The sequence below is a fragment of the Haemaphysalis longicornis genome, unplaced genomic scaffold (genome assembly GCF_048455015.1).
Source record: "Haemaphysalis longicornis isolate Haplotype H1 unplaced genomic scaffold, Haemaphysalis longicornis Haplotype H1 scaffold_4, whole genome shotgun sequence".
Taxonomy (NCBI): Eukaryota; Metazoa; Arthropoda; class Arachnida; order Ixodida; family Ixodidae; genus Haemaphysalis; species Haemaphysalis longicornis.
Window position 1 is genome coordinate 110,120,935 of NW_027526361.1, and position 15,961 is coordinate 110,136,895.

The window sequence follows — 15,961 nt, forward strand, 5'->3', positions numbered from 1 at the left end:
TGGTTTGCAAGACAAACTGCTGTGTACGCGTTCGATGCCGGGTAGTGCTCCCAGCTTCGCCACGAGATTAGGAACAGCCAAAAGCGACCAGACATTATCGCCTTTAAAAGCCGTTGACATCTCAGCGCAGCTGAAAAAACGCTTTCCTCTATGAGTCCTTGGTCAGGAGTATATTTGCCCTATTCGCCGCTAGAGCGACCTATAGGTGGCGGCAGCGTCGTGCGGTAACGGGCGAACGCGCGTGGTTGGCGCGCATCGTGTCTACTTTGCGCCTTTTGTGCGCATGAAATTCGCATACAAGAGTGGTCGTCTGTAGTTCGCTTCCTCAACCTTCAATTTATTGCATGGAACCGGCAATAAGCTTGAATTTCCACGTTGAAAAAGCGGCGACCCGCCGGGAATCACTGCACGTCCGAAGTAACAACACGGGACCTGTATGCTATGCTTCATAGCATGCAAGCACTTTCCTGAGGACGAATTCGCCTCGCTGAATAAATAACGTGGCGCATAATTTACTTGATGGGATGCCTTGAAAAGCTAAGAACACTTCAACACTCCAATATGTATTACAGGACCTTGCGATATTTGGTTGCATTAAGCCAACACAAAATTTCTCAATTTTTATGAGCGTGCAGATACAAAGTTTCAAACTGATGCCTCTCACGTGACGCCATATGTCAAATTTTAGCGACATTGAAGGTATTTTTGACGAAGAGCGCTGTCGTATTGGTTATTTTAGGCTCTCGTTGTAATTGAAGTTGCCAACGAAAGTATCAAGGCTTGCAGAGAATTTGACATCCTACGTCTCGTTAGATTAGTGCGACATGACTATAGCCGGGCTATTGTTTTATACCGAAATTCTTGGATACCTCGCAGTGAGGAAATTGTCTGTTCGGACTGTGCTGTTGGTTAGTCCTGTTCCACTTCAGATGTTATAGGTGCCTGTAACAGTGAAATGTGTTCGAAATCCTACAAAATGTCGTTTAGAAGGCTTGCTAAGCAACACTCAATAACAGAACCATGAAGATATGAATAGAACTTGCCCATTATCGGAGTGGTAAAACGTTTTTCCCTGATTTTGCCTTCAGAAATAACGCGACGGCTTCCCGAATAACTGTGCTATGTGACCGATTGAACCTACATTATGTTTCTACTGAAATTTGATCTTTCAGGCTGGCTAGATGAGGCACGTGAAAAACTAATGTATGTGTTGTCGTTTGTTTAAATTGCGACCGACATTCCAGCCGCAGCGCGAAGCGACCAAGGAGGTTGTATACAACCTCCTTGGAAGCGACCAAGTTCAACGCGAAGAGCCAAGTGTTGGCTCTTGCCAAGTGTTGGCTACCAGTGTTGGCTACCAGTATTACGTGCCGGTGGAAGTCCACTGGGCGTCGTGTTGCGTAACGGTGAAGAGAACGGCCCCCAAATTTAGGAATATGTAATAAACATCAGTATCTTGATAACTAATTACGGGCACCCGTTTTTTACGAGCATGTCCAGAAATTATTGCTCTCGTCTTTTTAAAATACCATTTAAAGCCGGCAGTGTGGGAGAAATAAAAAAGTTCCAGCAAGTAGTGAGATGGCGTACATGCAGAAAATCTTTTGTGTTTTGCCCGACTGTATCAGTAATGTTGACTTACACGATCTCGAATTTTCCTTTTTAAACCTCCTGGTCCTCTTTAGGGGTTGAGACCTTGCTAATTGTAAGCATAATGTTATGCTGAGCAAACCGCGTTCTTAGGCGAGTGCGGTGATTTAAAAATAGGCTACACAAGAACGAGGTAAGAACGGCAATAGGACAGGAGCATACGCGCAACTGCTTAATACCAGCGAAATATCTGGCTGAACAAATCTCGCACGTACACAAAAATATACAAAAGAAAATTCTTAAAAACAAGCATAAATGTCGCACGGTATCACGTATGACTTCCCAAAACAGTACTCTGTAAATGTATGTACGGTGCAGCGAGTGCTTCAGTGCAGGATAATGTTTTGTTACGATGCTTTTTTTTAACGCCGTAATAAACGGATGTACGTACGCACGGGTCCCGTCGTCTCCCTTGCCCAGTGTAATGTAGTTACTTATGTCCTTATATAAAAACCACGCCACCTCCAACGAAACGCCCGTGGCTCTTCCGAAGAGGGTAGACGACTGCACTATCGGCAAGAGAACTATAAGAAAAGTGTAAACAGTGGAAACAAAGTTATTAGCATATTTCGCGCACCAAGCGATATCCGAGGGGACGATGCTTCTCTGAAGAGAGAAAATTCCGCGAATCGACAATAGTATTTGTCAATAGCTGGCAATAATCTGTCTACGTGTGAAGATGGGAGACAATACCAACCAGAAGATCTCACTTATCTGTTATTGTCTTCCGTCTAGGCCTATTTGAGGTAAAACTGGCGTGTCGGCCTTCAGGTAGGAAGTAACAGGGGACAGGGTGGGGGTTCTGACGATGTGCGGGGGGCCGATAATGCTGCACGGCGGGCCGCATTCACCCCGCGGTCCGCAGGTGACCAACCCCCGTTCGAGAGGGATATAGTGACAAAATTTTGATGGAATGACAGGGACGCAGCATGATCGCTAGTTACGGATATTTCTTTCTTCCAGCAACGCTGACGGAGGCTGGTTGATAATGGTTCATGTTGGACTGCGCTGACTGTTCACATAAGAGAAAGAAAACACAAGGGGCATTCGCAAGGCAAGCGCAATCTATGAACTGATATATTCCCACAAAATATCGTCGTTTAAATAACGGGGGGATTGGGGGTGGAAAGACAGGAAGAAAATAAAGGTGTGCCCCCACATGTGCCTTTTTATATAATGCTGTTTTCCATGAGCATCACTTCTCCATGGGATAGGCCCATAGAGGCAACAGTGACGCATGCGTGAACCTGGGTGAAAATGCGGTAAGCTTCGACAATCTCTCCTTTTCTTAGCTCTTTATCTCCCCTGCAAATAAGTATGCATAAACCAAGGGGTACATTTGCATTATTCGCAGTGCGCTTGTCTTGTACATGACACTTCTTTTTCATTCATCTTACGTAAACTGTCAGCACAGCCCAACATCAGATTTGTCTTCCCTCTTTTCTCACCCCGGTTTACCGTAGCCTATGACCCTTTTGGTCCACCTGTTGTTGTCCGTGGTCCGCGTCATATTGTTGGCGCAACCCCCCTTTCCCTTTACGGTGCAAAGATGACTTCGTTACGAGTTTTCCCCTAATACCTTACTCTTGCTTCTTGTATCCAGGCGTCAGTGCTATCATCCTTGTTTCCACGACTCATTCGACTTACGAAAGTATTCTTTCAAAGTTTTTTCTTACAGTTCGGTTTCGACGTGGTGTCTGGACATTAAAAGGGCAAAAACGACGTTTTTTTCCTGCCTGGTAGTTTCATCGTCTTGAAAGAGAAGATGCCCAATGGGCACCGGCTCAAGCGGAGGCAGCCGCGATGTTAGAATAGCGGAGATTGTTTCAGACAGCCTGCTGGCCTGGCAGTCGTTTCGCCAGCGGACAGCCGTCAAGTGCGCACTTGGCGGCCTCGCAGCGCATTAATTCCCCGTCGCGTCGCTCGGTGAGCATCATCTGCTAGTGACGGTTTCACGCAAGCTCGGCGCTATCCTAATGTGCTCGACGCTCATTGGGGACGGTCGATGGCTATGATTCGAAACCCGCGGCACAGCACAACAATGGTCTCACTAAAGGATGGAAATGTGTTTTATTTCGTAGCGAGCTCTGTATCCTTTCCTCATTGTCTACCCTGGTGCCAGCACTTCATGCTACGCCAGGTTCATTTGTAAAAAAGTAGTCCACAGAAGGTCTTTGTTTTTGTTTTTTTTTGACACGCACTTTCATGTTTTTGCTTTAACTACCATAAACGCTGCGCTGGTCAGTGCTAAACTTTATTCCCACGCGGAGCAATGGCTCAGGGGCTAATGGACTCTATTCCTGGGAGCGAGGTCGCAAGTTCGCTTTCTGGTTACTGCGGTAATTTGTAGTGAGCATTGAAAATCCCACCGGTCAGATTTCGAGGCATTTCAGACGATGTCCAATGTCGCAGGTTAACAAGCAACATTTCAATACAGCGCGTTTTCTAAGCTTTTGAAAGCCGCATATGCTCCCTGGATTCTCTAAACTTTCATTATGACTTGGAGCGAATATTGAGGTGGCATGGTGTTATAACTGCAATCCGAACTAGCAACTGCAAAAATCCCAATGTTTATGACTGACACCTTTCGCTTAGGTTTGCAGACGTCGCATTACAACTGAATGCGATTTTTTTGTGTGCCTGAAACTTATGCCGGAAGTTAAAGCCGGCACATGTATGTAGAGCCCAACGTTGCCGTCTAACTATCTCCGTACCAACTCACCGCTTCGTGAAGGTAGAATCCGGATGGTCTCAGATCCGCAACTAGAACAAGCCGTAATGTATGCTGGGTACTGCTCTAAGTGCAAGCTCGTAAGCTTCAAAAACAATTATTTTAATAAATAACGTTGCCTTTATTTCTATTTGCAGTCTCTTCTCCCGCCTAAGGGTGTTTTGGAACAAACAGTGAAAACGACTTATTCGCTGCGCTAGACTCTAGAAGATGTTTGATTCTTAATGTACGCGTCAGCCACAGGATGGAATAAAAAGCGAACGCATCTGTCCCGTAACTGCGAATAACTTTACCTTAGTGCACGAAGAATTTCTTATAAAGAACAGCGGGAGGGCTGGCTGGCAAGAATACAACTTGGCTGCGAGAGCCCGCAGTAGTTGAGTCATTGTGGCGTAGCCAACACTGCGGCTCGCCTGGAGATACCATTAGAGGGCGCGGACGAGGACGGAACATGAAGGAAAGAAACTCCCCCACTCTCCTGAATATTGCTCTCGATTCCGTGGAGTGAATGAGAAGAGTGGCGCCGCCTTTGAATGGCCGGCTGCACTGTTGGCTGGGCCACCAAGGCGATCTCCGAGGAGTGGCGCCACCAGTGTAAGACTGCATTTTTATCCGTCAGTGTTGCGTAGTCTGGTCGGCTTGGGTGAACTAAGGTCCTGAATAACGCTGCGTTATTCAGCGACTTCATATTGAAGGTAACCAAACAATCGTGCCCTGAACCATGGCCGTGAGAAGCTACGTTTCTGGTTGTCTGTTTTTGCATGCGGGAGTGTTGACACGACTTGTCGCGATTACTGCAAAACCAGGACCATTGAGAATATTGTATTAACAACAGTTATTAGGAGCAATTGTTCACAAAAATAATAATAACAATTATTCAGAATAGGAGTGCACCTGAACGAAATTAATTATCTCCCAACTATGTAGGCAAGCGAACCAAATAACCTATAGTGAGGTTCTGGAATTTAAAAGTGATAATTTCATTCAAGGAAGGGAAGTCTATGTTCACGCAGCAGAGCTTCTAGTTTATGACCGCATGTAAATAAATTCGGTCTCGCTAAATGAACATAGAAAGAAATTCTAACGGCCTAGAACAGTGAGGAATGCGTATGCTAAACAGTTTGAAGGTTTTTTGCATGAACATAGGAGTTTAAAAATAGGACTCAAGAAAAAAAAGGAGGAGAAATTGGGAGAGAGCTGGTCAGAGTACGTTCCAACCTGCTCTCGTGAGAGGCTGGGGAAGGATGGAAGATTTTGATTTTGTTGGCATTTGCAGACAATGTGGTACAGTCTCGCTGGGTCCACACCTAACACCCCACACGTCATCCATGCTACTACCTGTAATCCCCTTAAGATATGTGCTTTGTGAAAGTTACACTTATACATGACCCATGTACATCAACCAAGTTGGTTGATGTAGGTACTTATGCTGAGCCTCAAACTCTTCCAACGTGAACAGCATGAAACAGTTCTTGTATGGCTATATAAACACATCCACATTCCAGCCACCGACGACTATCACGGGAGTGTATTACACCTGCTGTTCGATTCCCGGGAAGTTTTTTACGAATTATCCAGTAGATCGCATTGCCTTCCTTCGATTCTTCACCGCTTTTCATAGGCGCGCATCTCTCCGGGAGCAGTAAACATACGTGGCCTCCCCATAGCGTCCCTACATACAAAAGGAGTGCCGCGTGCTCGCCGTTTTGGGGGGTAATGCCAGAGTAGGGCGTAATTCCTATTATTTTTGGTAGAGCCTTCAATATTTTTAGGCCAACTCACCACAACTGTTTCTTGCGTAAGTGAGTATGGTTAACGGGTGGGGATTCTCGTAGGGGACACGAAAAAATCTGTATTCCTGGATGCACGCAGCTAAGCTGCAAAAGCAGCTTTATGCTTTAGTTTTCCGCAATTGCGGTGATTTATTCCTGTGGCCGCTCGTGTATATGAGGCTGTACGAAACGTTGTCAAATACAAGGGGCTTCACGTTTCTCAAACGTATCACAGGACTTTAAACCTTTCTCATCATTACTTGAAATTTACTTACCTGCTTCAACTCGATGAGCACACTTCTGGTCAGCTCTATCCTCTTTTGATGGGGCAGCCGTTTAACCGAGACCACTGTGCCCTGCAAGCACAAAACAACTCAGCTTACATAATAGCGTTTTCACACTGCAACACTGCACAACCTTTGTACCACCGGAACAACTCAATCGGTGGGTCACAAAGGCAAACATAATGCCGCAGGAAAACTCAGCAAGAATGGGCCATTGAGTTTGGGCCTTATTTTGTTGCATCATACTTCTTGCTTGGCGCTTGAGATACTTCTGAGAATAATCTCGCCTTACAAAAACTTAAACGGACACCGAAGCCTGGTTATGTGCGAGGGTACGAATGCGGAGCCGTGCTGCGCGATGTTTGCGAGATTCGTGTCCGTCTTGACAATGCTCAGTCACTTGCAGGAGCAGCCTCCACTCCAGGAAGCCGTAGACGTTGAACAAGGTGATGTAAAGTCAGAAACAATAAGATGCGGCACGAGTGAAAAGCTCGGAGCAGAGAATGCGGAAGTCGCGCGTACACTGACGTCCTAATATCCGCGTGTTTTCCATACGCTGCCCCGCCAGCAGTGGTACATGCCGCGTGGCAACAACGGCACTGTTAGGCGCGTTCTTTTTCATCGTGTTTTATCTTTTTTAATGAGCTGCGGCTCCTAGAGGAAGTTATACGAAGCATCGCAGCCAATGGCACGCCCCGGAAGCCAACACCGTTTTTTTCTATTTCATATGCCCTCAAAGTTGTCGCATGAAAAAAAGAAAAAAAAAATAGACGACGGCTTTACTTTGGAGTGGCGTAGGGGATTTTGGTTTTTGGGACAAAGATTGCCAATGTACGTGATTGCAGAAAATATGCCTTGACAGAGTCTTTGATGTCTCAAAACCAAGGCTTCCGAGTTCTTCCGCTGCAAATCCCGTGTAGCCTTTCGCGTGTCAAACATGATCCCTGGATTTAGCAACACATCGGCATGCATGATTTGCACGAGGAAGCTGTTGTACGTCTGACGTAACCTCAGCTATAAATGCGGGCAGGTAATTTCTAAATGTTTTACAGCCGGCACACCGTTCAAGCCAAACTCAGAACCTGTTTAACGAATCTCCCAGCGATGAAAGCCATGAGGCCTAGGAACGTACTGTTTGTTTCGAAAGTTGCCAGTGTGGCATGTCTGTATGTATGTATGTATGTATGTATGTATGTATGTATGTATGTATGTATGTATGTATGTATGTATGTATGTATGTATGTATGTATGTATGTATGTATGTATGTATGTATGTATGTATGTATGTATGTATGTATGTATGTATGTATGCATGTATGCATGCATGCATGTATGCATTTATGTACATGTATGTACGCATGCATGTGTGCGCTTGATTTCTTAATGTCATCGGAAATATTACAACTACAATTTTATTCCTAATATTTTGTACTGCACGCTGTATGTCTTTAGTGAATAGCCCGTTTCCGTGACATTAAGCACCGTTCTTCAAATGTACCTTTATAGCAACTAGCGTGCCTCCGTATTTTAAATGAACGAGATTTAACGACGACACATAAAAACAAAACAAAAATACGAGGCATCCGGCGCAATTCTTTGGCATTGTGCGCGTTCGTTAAAGCATTTTCAGGTCCTGCTGAGCAGTGCCGCGACATGGTTTGTGCAGTACTGAGGCAGCTTTCATGCTGTCTTTTGTAGCTTCCTTTAATTTATAATACGGAGGCATATTTCTCGAACCGACTCAAGCTCAAACCACCACCTTCCTGTAAAGACAAATTATACAGGTCCTGTTCATGAGCACGGAATGCGATTAGTGTATTTTAAATAATTTGTGGGGCCTATTTACTTCCTGCTAGCACGACGGTAACACTTCATTTAAAAAACGTATTCTTAATAGATGGAGTAATCTTCCCCAGCTTTTATGTTTACAGTGAACCCTCTTGAAAAGTATGCTTTAACCGGAGTGACACGGAAAGGGCCTTTATATAAGCTGAAGTTTGTTGCGCTATTTTTTGCTGTCTGGTAAATTTAAGTGCTGCAGAAAAAGTTTCTTAAAACAAAGCAACCGACATTGTGTAATGGAACTGACGTGCAAAACGTATGGAGCACATTACTCTACTTTTGGTTGTGCGTTATTTCAAACGTTCGATGTTTTTAATTCACGCTCGGTTCTCCTTACGTGCAGGAAGGAATACGTTGGCGTACAGCTACAATTCCTGAGCGCATTGATATGTGATTGGTGCCACGTGACTGCCACGCAAAACTAAGCGGGGCAGCCATTCGCTTATTTTGTTGATCAGCTCTCAGCAGTGATTGCTACATGTTATTTTTTTAAAGTAAATTAAATTTCCCGCCTATAGAATAATACCTTGTATTTTTTTTTGCCCCAAAGTAATATATGGCTGTCGGAAAACACTCTGCGGTGGTTGTGTATAAGGGGAACAAGGTTTTTCTTGTTTACTTACTCTGTCAAGCTCTGTCAAGTACAGAGCGCAGCTTTAACAACTAAATTCGTCTTTAGCCGAGATTACGTAATAATAAAATAACGTGTATAGAAATACGCTGTTTTTTGTAATAAGGCAAGGGTAATGAGCTGTTCATTGGGAGGAATAGGCTGCCGTTGCAGAGGTCTTCGGACAAAAGCCTTTTTAAAAACCTTAGTACCTTACCTAAGAAAAGTTTTGATAAAAATCTACGGTAAAAAATACAAAAATAAGAGCTCCGTCTGGCTTCTGTTAGCAACAACCAATTTCTCGAATTAATCTTGTCCTCCTAGAAGTTTGATCCTCTATAGTCATGGCTGATGTCCAAGCAAGGACTAGCTCCAAACGTTGCTGATAAGAACGCGCGCTTTTTACTGTACATTTTAAAGAAGCACAAAGGGGCAGAAAATGTGGGTGTTATTTCAATTTCTTTACTAGCTTTTTCATGGGCATTGTGGCTGGTTTCCAGCTCTGCAGTTTACGAACCTAAGGATTAGAGCCGCAGCGGCCCTGATTTTCTCGAGAGTACAAAAGATTTTGCTGTTGGACTCCCTTTAGGCCGCGGTTTTGGGTTTCGCCGTAGCAAAAAAAAAAAAAAATCGTAGCATCGTGAAAGCCGGCTTCCGCTGGTAAGCGCTCGGGAATAAATTGGTCTTGGGAGAACTAAATTTCCAAAGCTAGAGTTCATATCGAGGGATTTTTGTGCCCCGCAGTGTAAAATGACTCTGTGTGGCACCCTATAATGAAGCGAGTGTTTGAGGAGGTTATTAGGATGTGCGCTAGAAACGAGCAAAGCTTCATGTTTCGGCGATAGAGCACCAATATTGTTATGTGACTGCAGGCCTGTACTTGAAATATTTGGTTAGCCCTGGCAAACACTTATTTAACGTCTTGATTATTCGAATTGCATCTCACTTGGCTATGTAATCACGCAGAATATGATCGTTCGTGAATTTCGCGTTCGGTCCTGGTAGTTTCGGAAGTGGAGCACAAAAATAAAAATAAATACCTTACGACATTCGGGCACCTGGCATTGACTTGCAAAAGGAATGCCAAATTTCTCTCATTCAGGGTTGCTGTTGTAATCGTTGAAAACACGTGACTTAAGTATATTCAGCCATGCATAAGAATTGTAATGTGTGGAGATAATATAGTGATGGTCTAGGGATGATAGCTAGAACGCGACATCATGCAGTGATTTCATTTCGATCGCGTCAGTTACAGTCACAAAACTTAGTAGCATAAAGGAATGCGCTTCCTCAGTGCGTGCACTACTTAACCTTAAGTCCCGATCATGAAGGCGCTGTATAATATCTAGAATAAAATACTTCTCCGGCATGCACGCGACAAACCTACAGTAGTGTTTCTTGTAGTGCTGAAGATACAACAAAAACCGAAATTGCGCTTTCAAATGTGTCTAGTCATCCGCACGCTTTTCGGGAGTCGTAAGCTGGACGTCAAGGGTGATATGTGCTGATAACGCATGACTTGCTGTAGCTTTTGAGATGTGACACACGACACCATTAGTCTGTCTGTCTTGTCCTTTCCCGCCTAGTGCCACATGCTGCATAGGCCGTTCCGACAACTGGATCCCAGTCTGCAGCCCTACGCAACACCTCCGAGGCACAGGGCTCCATCCTGGCAGACCCCCACATCTAAAGCGCTGGATATGGGGGCCCCAGCACCGGTCTATTCTTGAATGTTTGCGTGCTACGGGTGCAGTGTTGTACACATGAGAATATTTTCTTATGCCGTAGAACAATCTCTCGCACAAAAAAAGACCCGCCGACATGCAAGGTTCGCCGACATGATCTGGGGCACGCAGTTCACGAGTTGAACATTTACTGCTGAGAAAGTAAAGCAGCAGTGAAGGCAGCATAGATGGCATTATTTAAAAACGTGGCAAGGTAGGGAAGACGGCCGGTAAAATATTGATTGATTGTATGGTTTAATGGGCGTACGCAACGCAGACGATGAGGCGCGCCGTAGTGGAGGACTCCGGGTTAATTTTGACCACCTGGGTATCTTTAACGTGCGCAAAATCTCGCACGCACGGGCATTTTTGCTTTTCGCCTCCATCAGAAAAGCGGACGCCGCGACCAGTAATAGAACCCGCGTCTTCGTGCTCAGCAGCAGAATGCCTTAGCCACTGAGCCACCATGGCTGGAGGGAAGGTAACAGAGACAGCAGCACTCCCTGAACTATGAACCACGGTTGTTTTTGGTGCCAGGGTGAGGGTCCCTGTTTCGAGGGACAACGAAGTCCGCAGCATGAAACTCAAACCGCGGTACCCCTGCAGGATCTTCCTCCCGGGGAGCGCGGTGGACCACATACGCATAGGAGTTCTATGTCAGACGCGAGCGCTTATTGGTCGTTGCTGCTCTGTGTCACCTATTCAATTATCGCGGAGTGCATGTAGTTCCCACAATTACGATGGCACATTTGTCGACAAAGGATAGGCCGCACGCACGCTAGCTTCAGCTGCATTCGCAGCCTTGCGCAGGTAAAATGCTGCTGATAAAATTGGCAGCTCAAATTCTCAAGCTAACTCTGGTGGCGGGTGAGCCCTAACGTTTGATAACAGCTCATGGGAGACGTGGTCTTCCCCATGCACTGCCTGAGCGTTCACGTTAAAAACACATGCCGCCCTGTTACACTCACTGCGATTGAGGCTGCACGAACGGTGCTAAATATAGCCAGTTGGAAGGCTAATCTTCACCGAAAAGCACCAGATGACCGGTATGGCCCTATATTTTGAACTTTTGTGGCAGTGTTTCTGCTTACCGGCCAATATTCACTGCGTAATAATGATTATACCCGCGAAACCAGACGCGCACCTATTGCCAGTGCACACAGGCACACCAGCACGAAAGTAAGAGCAATGCATCGTGAGTAACACGCCTCCCAGCCCGTCAACCTCCCCCTCCACCCCCCCCCCTTACCCCTTCCTGCCACCACTGAGCTTACCTTCTTAACGAGAGTATATTTTTAGGAGGTTAAGACGCACGGTTTAACTGCGCGTTCTGCTATCTGGGGTTTCAGAAATAACCGAACGCCTAAACGAATGAGGTTCTGTTTGCTGTGCTTTCCAGTGCAAACCCAACGTACGCCGAATACAGGTAAAGAAGTCATTTCCAACGTCGTTATAGCTGCGATATCTACTTTAGCCGCAGTGCTTGCCATCCTTGATGTCAGCTAAGCCTAGCTTTAGGAACAGGTTTCGCAACGGAAGTGGCGGGTTCAGTCTTCACACAAAACAAAAAGCTCTCCGCAATGCTGTGCGGGTATGTCGGCGGTTTTCGCTTAATGCTGTGTGCTACTAACAAGCAGCCCTTCAAGCTATACCCGCCTCGGATGCGATAGGCACGCATCCGAGCGACAGGCCACCGAAGTCTTATTTCGCAGTCTCTGCCAGACACCCGACGTGAAGAAACCATTTTAGGATCAACGACCGACGCCCGCTACTTATGGGTAGACGAGATGCTTATAGCCTTTCTATATTGTGGTGTGGGCTTGCGTTACAGCCGGTATGGGAACAGCTTTTAGGTATACCGCTATGATTGCTTCATGACGGAGTTAGTGGCAGAGAAACTAAGAGAACACCGTTCTAACACCACCCTCTCTCCCCCATTGAATTGCTCTTGTATCTAATACGGCGCCGTTTAGACTGAATATACATACTCGTGTGCTGGCGTCTTAGGCTTGCCTGTCTCTCTTTCTGTATGATGTAGAGCTTATTTTAATACCTCGCTTCACAGTAAAAAAATCAGCGATGTCGTAGTCATTCCGCGCTAAGCACCCCTAGGGTGCCTGGATGTTCCTCCTCGCCGCCCCTCCGTGACGGGTGGAGACAAATGCGTCGTCTGCTACGGAAGCCTCCATGTTAAACCCCGCCGCTGGGGCAGCGCGCTGCAAGCACGGGGATGTGCTATCGGATTCTTCTATGCACACGCATTCCGTGGCCACAAACCGCTTCCAGAGTGAAAGAGAACTTATTTGTGGGCTTGTTTGTACGTCTTAACAGTGAAAACACTGCGCTAGCTAAGTCGACAAGACGAAATAGCGGGAGAAACACGGCACGCAGAGCCGCATCCGTGCGCTACCGCGTATACGTGCGTCTCCTACTTTTTTGTTTTGTAAACTTAAGTCAGCGCAAAATCTCTACACTTTTAAATGTAACCCGCATAATAATGCATGAATGAGGCTCGCTTATTGATCGTTAGTTTTGGTGTGAAATCTCATGTGCGAAAAAGTCGCGTTTATAAGTGCGTTCGACCGGCAATGTATTGTGCAAAGACTTCGCGGGAGAGGTATGTTACATGAATTGCTCTGTTCTTCCACTAAGTCTGTCTGATTTAGCAGTTAACTGATATTAATCATGAGCCTTCTTTGCCGAAAATTATAGCCGCAAAAAGCATACCTTGTATATGCAAGATAATGCGCAAATGGCGAAGCGAGGACACTCAGTTGTAGTAGTGTATGTAGTTGTTTCTCCAAGAGGAAAACAAAAGCTAAAAGTGAATGAACGAAATAGCAGAGGCTTATCTAAAGCACCGCGGTTAACACATAAAGAAAAAATCTGCCAAGAAGCCCCAAATGTATAACGCTTTGTAACTGAACAAAAATGCCTAATCGGCGAAGCCATTTAATAGGTACAGTAAATAGTGGCGCAGCATGCAGAAGTTAATTTTGGGTGAGGGGGTGGGCCTACCTCCAAAAATGGAGGAGGGGAACTTGAAAGAAAACTATCAGAAAAAAGGAAAATCGATTCACAATCGACTCATAATTAAGAGTAAAAGAATTGGGGATCATTCGATAAAAAGTTACAAACAAACACAACCAAACAAAGCGAGAAGTCATGAAATATAATTCAAGGGGAACTGATTACGTCAGGAAGTCTCCCAGTTTGCTACAGACAGCCACATCTCGTTATAATATTCAAAATGATGCAATGAAATCCCAAAAGTACGTGTCTGGTTCAGCACCTTCACTTGATTAATTAAAAATATTGCACAAGATACCACCACAGAAACATGGGGCTTTTTAAACAATAAAGCGGCAAGTATACAGTGCCCAGTTGTGGGCAGTGCAGCATGCGATACAAAACCAAAACAACCATTCCGACGAAGCAAAACGAGCTTGTGAACACGTTTAGTACCAGCACGTGGGCTCTGTGTCGCAGCCTGACAGCAGAACCATGGTTTGTAGCATGAATTGCGGAATGCAGTCAATGCAACAAATAAGACACGAACACAATGATTAAAAAATAATCAAAGAGACCGTGAAATACTTAAAAGCTACATATATATATATGCAAAACTGTACAACACACAAATTTACAGTTTTCTATTTACAATATCAACCTAGAAGTCTAGAAAGTTCAGGGCAAGTTCACTCCTGCGCACGTCTTGCTTGCATTCCCATCCATTACTCTTTCACGTTTACGGTCCACTGCAGTCTCCTTTTCGGCTCTGTTGGAAACTTAAACATTCGCCAATCATTCCTGCAGTGGTTTGTGCACAGAGGCACGCAGCAACCAGGCATTTTGAGCCGCTAATCGCGGTCAGACAGCTACAGCATGTCGGCAACTGCACAATTCGGCGGTTCCGCCGCAGGAGCGAGATTCGTAATGGCGGTCGGTGGCTCCGAAAACCGGTCGAGGCGGCGAGGGACCCTGCAAAGGATGTCTCCACCTGTCACGGAGGGGCGGCCGAGGAGGAACATCCAGGCACCCTAAGCACCGCGCTTTTTGCGATCATGGCCTTACAACACACAAGTTGCGAGCGATCGACAACCATACCTGGGGTGGTAAAAGCAAAGCTTTCTATTCTTTCAGTCAGGTAAAGGTTCAAACTAGAAAGGACATTTCTGAGTCAACGTACGGAACATGAGTCAACAATCAACGGGCAAGCTCACACACATTAGAAGAATTGGCAAAGGTAAATGCGAATGCCAAAGTAAAAAAAAATCCACTAAGACACCTAAGCTCTTGTGCTGCGTTGTGCGAGGACAAGGGCTTAGCCAGGCGGGGAAGGGGGGGATTTCCGAGGCAGAGCACGTCGCCTCTGCTTACCGTCTTTCGGCACATTTTTTTCGTCCATGCTTTTTACACATTTCATCCATAAATATAAACGTAAAAATGAGAACAAGACAAGACAACGCGACTCGCCGCGTTTCAAAACCTGTTTATAGAGCTATAGGCTTAGCTGGCAGCTCGAGGACGCGGGTTCGATTCCCGGCCGCGCCACCCGTTTTTGTGATGGAGGCGAAAAGCAAAAACGCCCACGTGTTCGAGATTTCGGCGCACGTTAAAGGTCCCCAGGGGGTCAAAATTAATCCGTAGACCTCTACTACGGTGCGCCTCATCGCCTGTGCAGCGTCAGCGAGTTAAACCCCATAATCAATCAATCAACAAGAAAACGCGAAGAATATATTGTTTGGGCACAGACTATCCGTTTAAAATTTGTTCAGCGGCGGGGTATAACACATCCCGAAAAAAAAAGTTCTGGTTACGCCACTGCCGGAGGGCCTCGTAATCTTTTCGCTTGAGGTGCCTCGCTTCGCGATCCGCATTAATGCTTTGCAGTGGCTTCCTTCTGTTTCCAACGCATTGCGCCTCTACTCGTTTCGGCCATGGTGTAATGAGAGAGATAGAGTTGATGGCGGTGATTTTTCTACTGCCTTTGTGTTTGCTCGTTTGATTGCGTTTTTGCGCTCCCTCATTCCAATGGCTCACTGGGACTTTGCGACAGTTCTGATAAACGCTTTCACTCTTTCCTTCATGTCTGAAAGCACTCCGAAACGTACAGTTATCGCCAGCACGGAGCGGCACTGCGTGATTTGGTCGTCGCAGCCGATAGGCCTTCCGTTCCGGCTTCGCTGTTGTGGCTTTCCTTTAAAAAATGGCTATTAAATGCGTTCATTGCTGCAAATGGAGGAAAGCCGGACGCTACACCGGTGTAATGATGTAATAACAGGAGTCGAAGGAAGCCGAGACCGGGAAAGAGAGAAAAGTGTTTTTTGAGCAAGTTTCTGGGGTTA

At 45.7% G+C, this 15,961-nt stretch overlaps 1 protein-coding gene across 5 annotated transcripts in view; it reads right to left on the reverse strand.

The window, feature by feature from the left end:
• Positions 1-15,961, reverse strand: part of LOC144179260 (atrial natriuretic peptide receptor 1-like) — a 185,775-nt gene that overhangs the window by 42,835 nt on the left and 126,979 nt on the right. For all 5 annotated transcript variants that reach the window (XR_013324191.1, XM_077707547.1, XM_077707545.1 and 2 more), the window contains one exon: positions 6,429-6,509. Coding sequence is in view for 4 of the 5 variants with exons in the window: in XM_077707547.1 (XP_077563673.1) it covers positions 6,429-6,509 (81 nt within the window). In the remaining variant the exon portion in view is untranslated. The remainder of the gene's footprint in view (positions 1-6,428; positions 6,510-15,961) is intronic.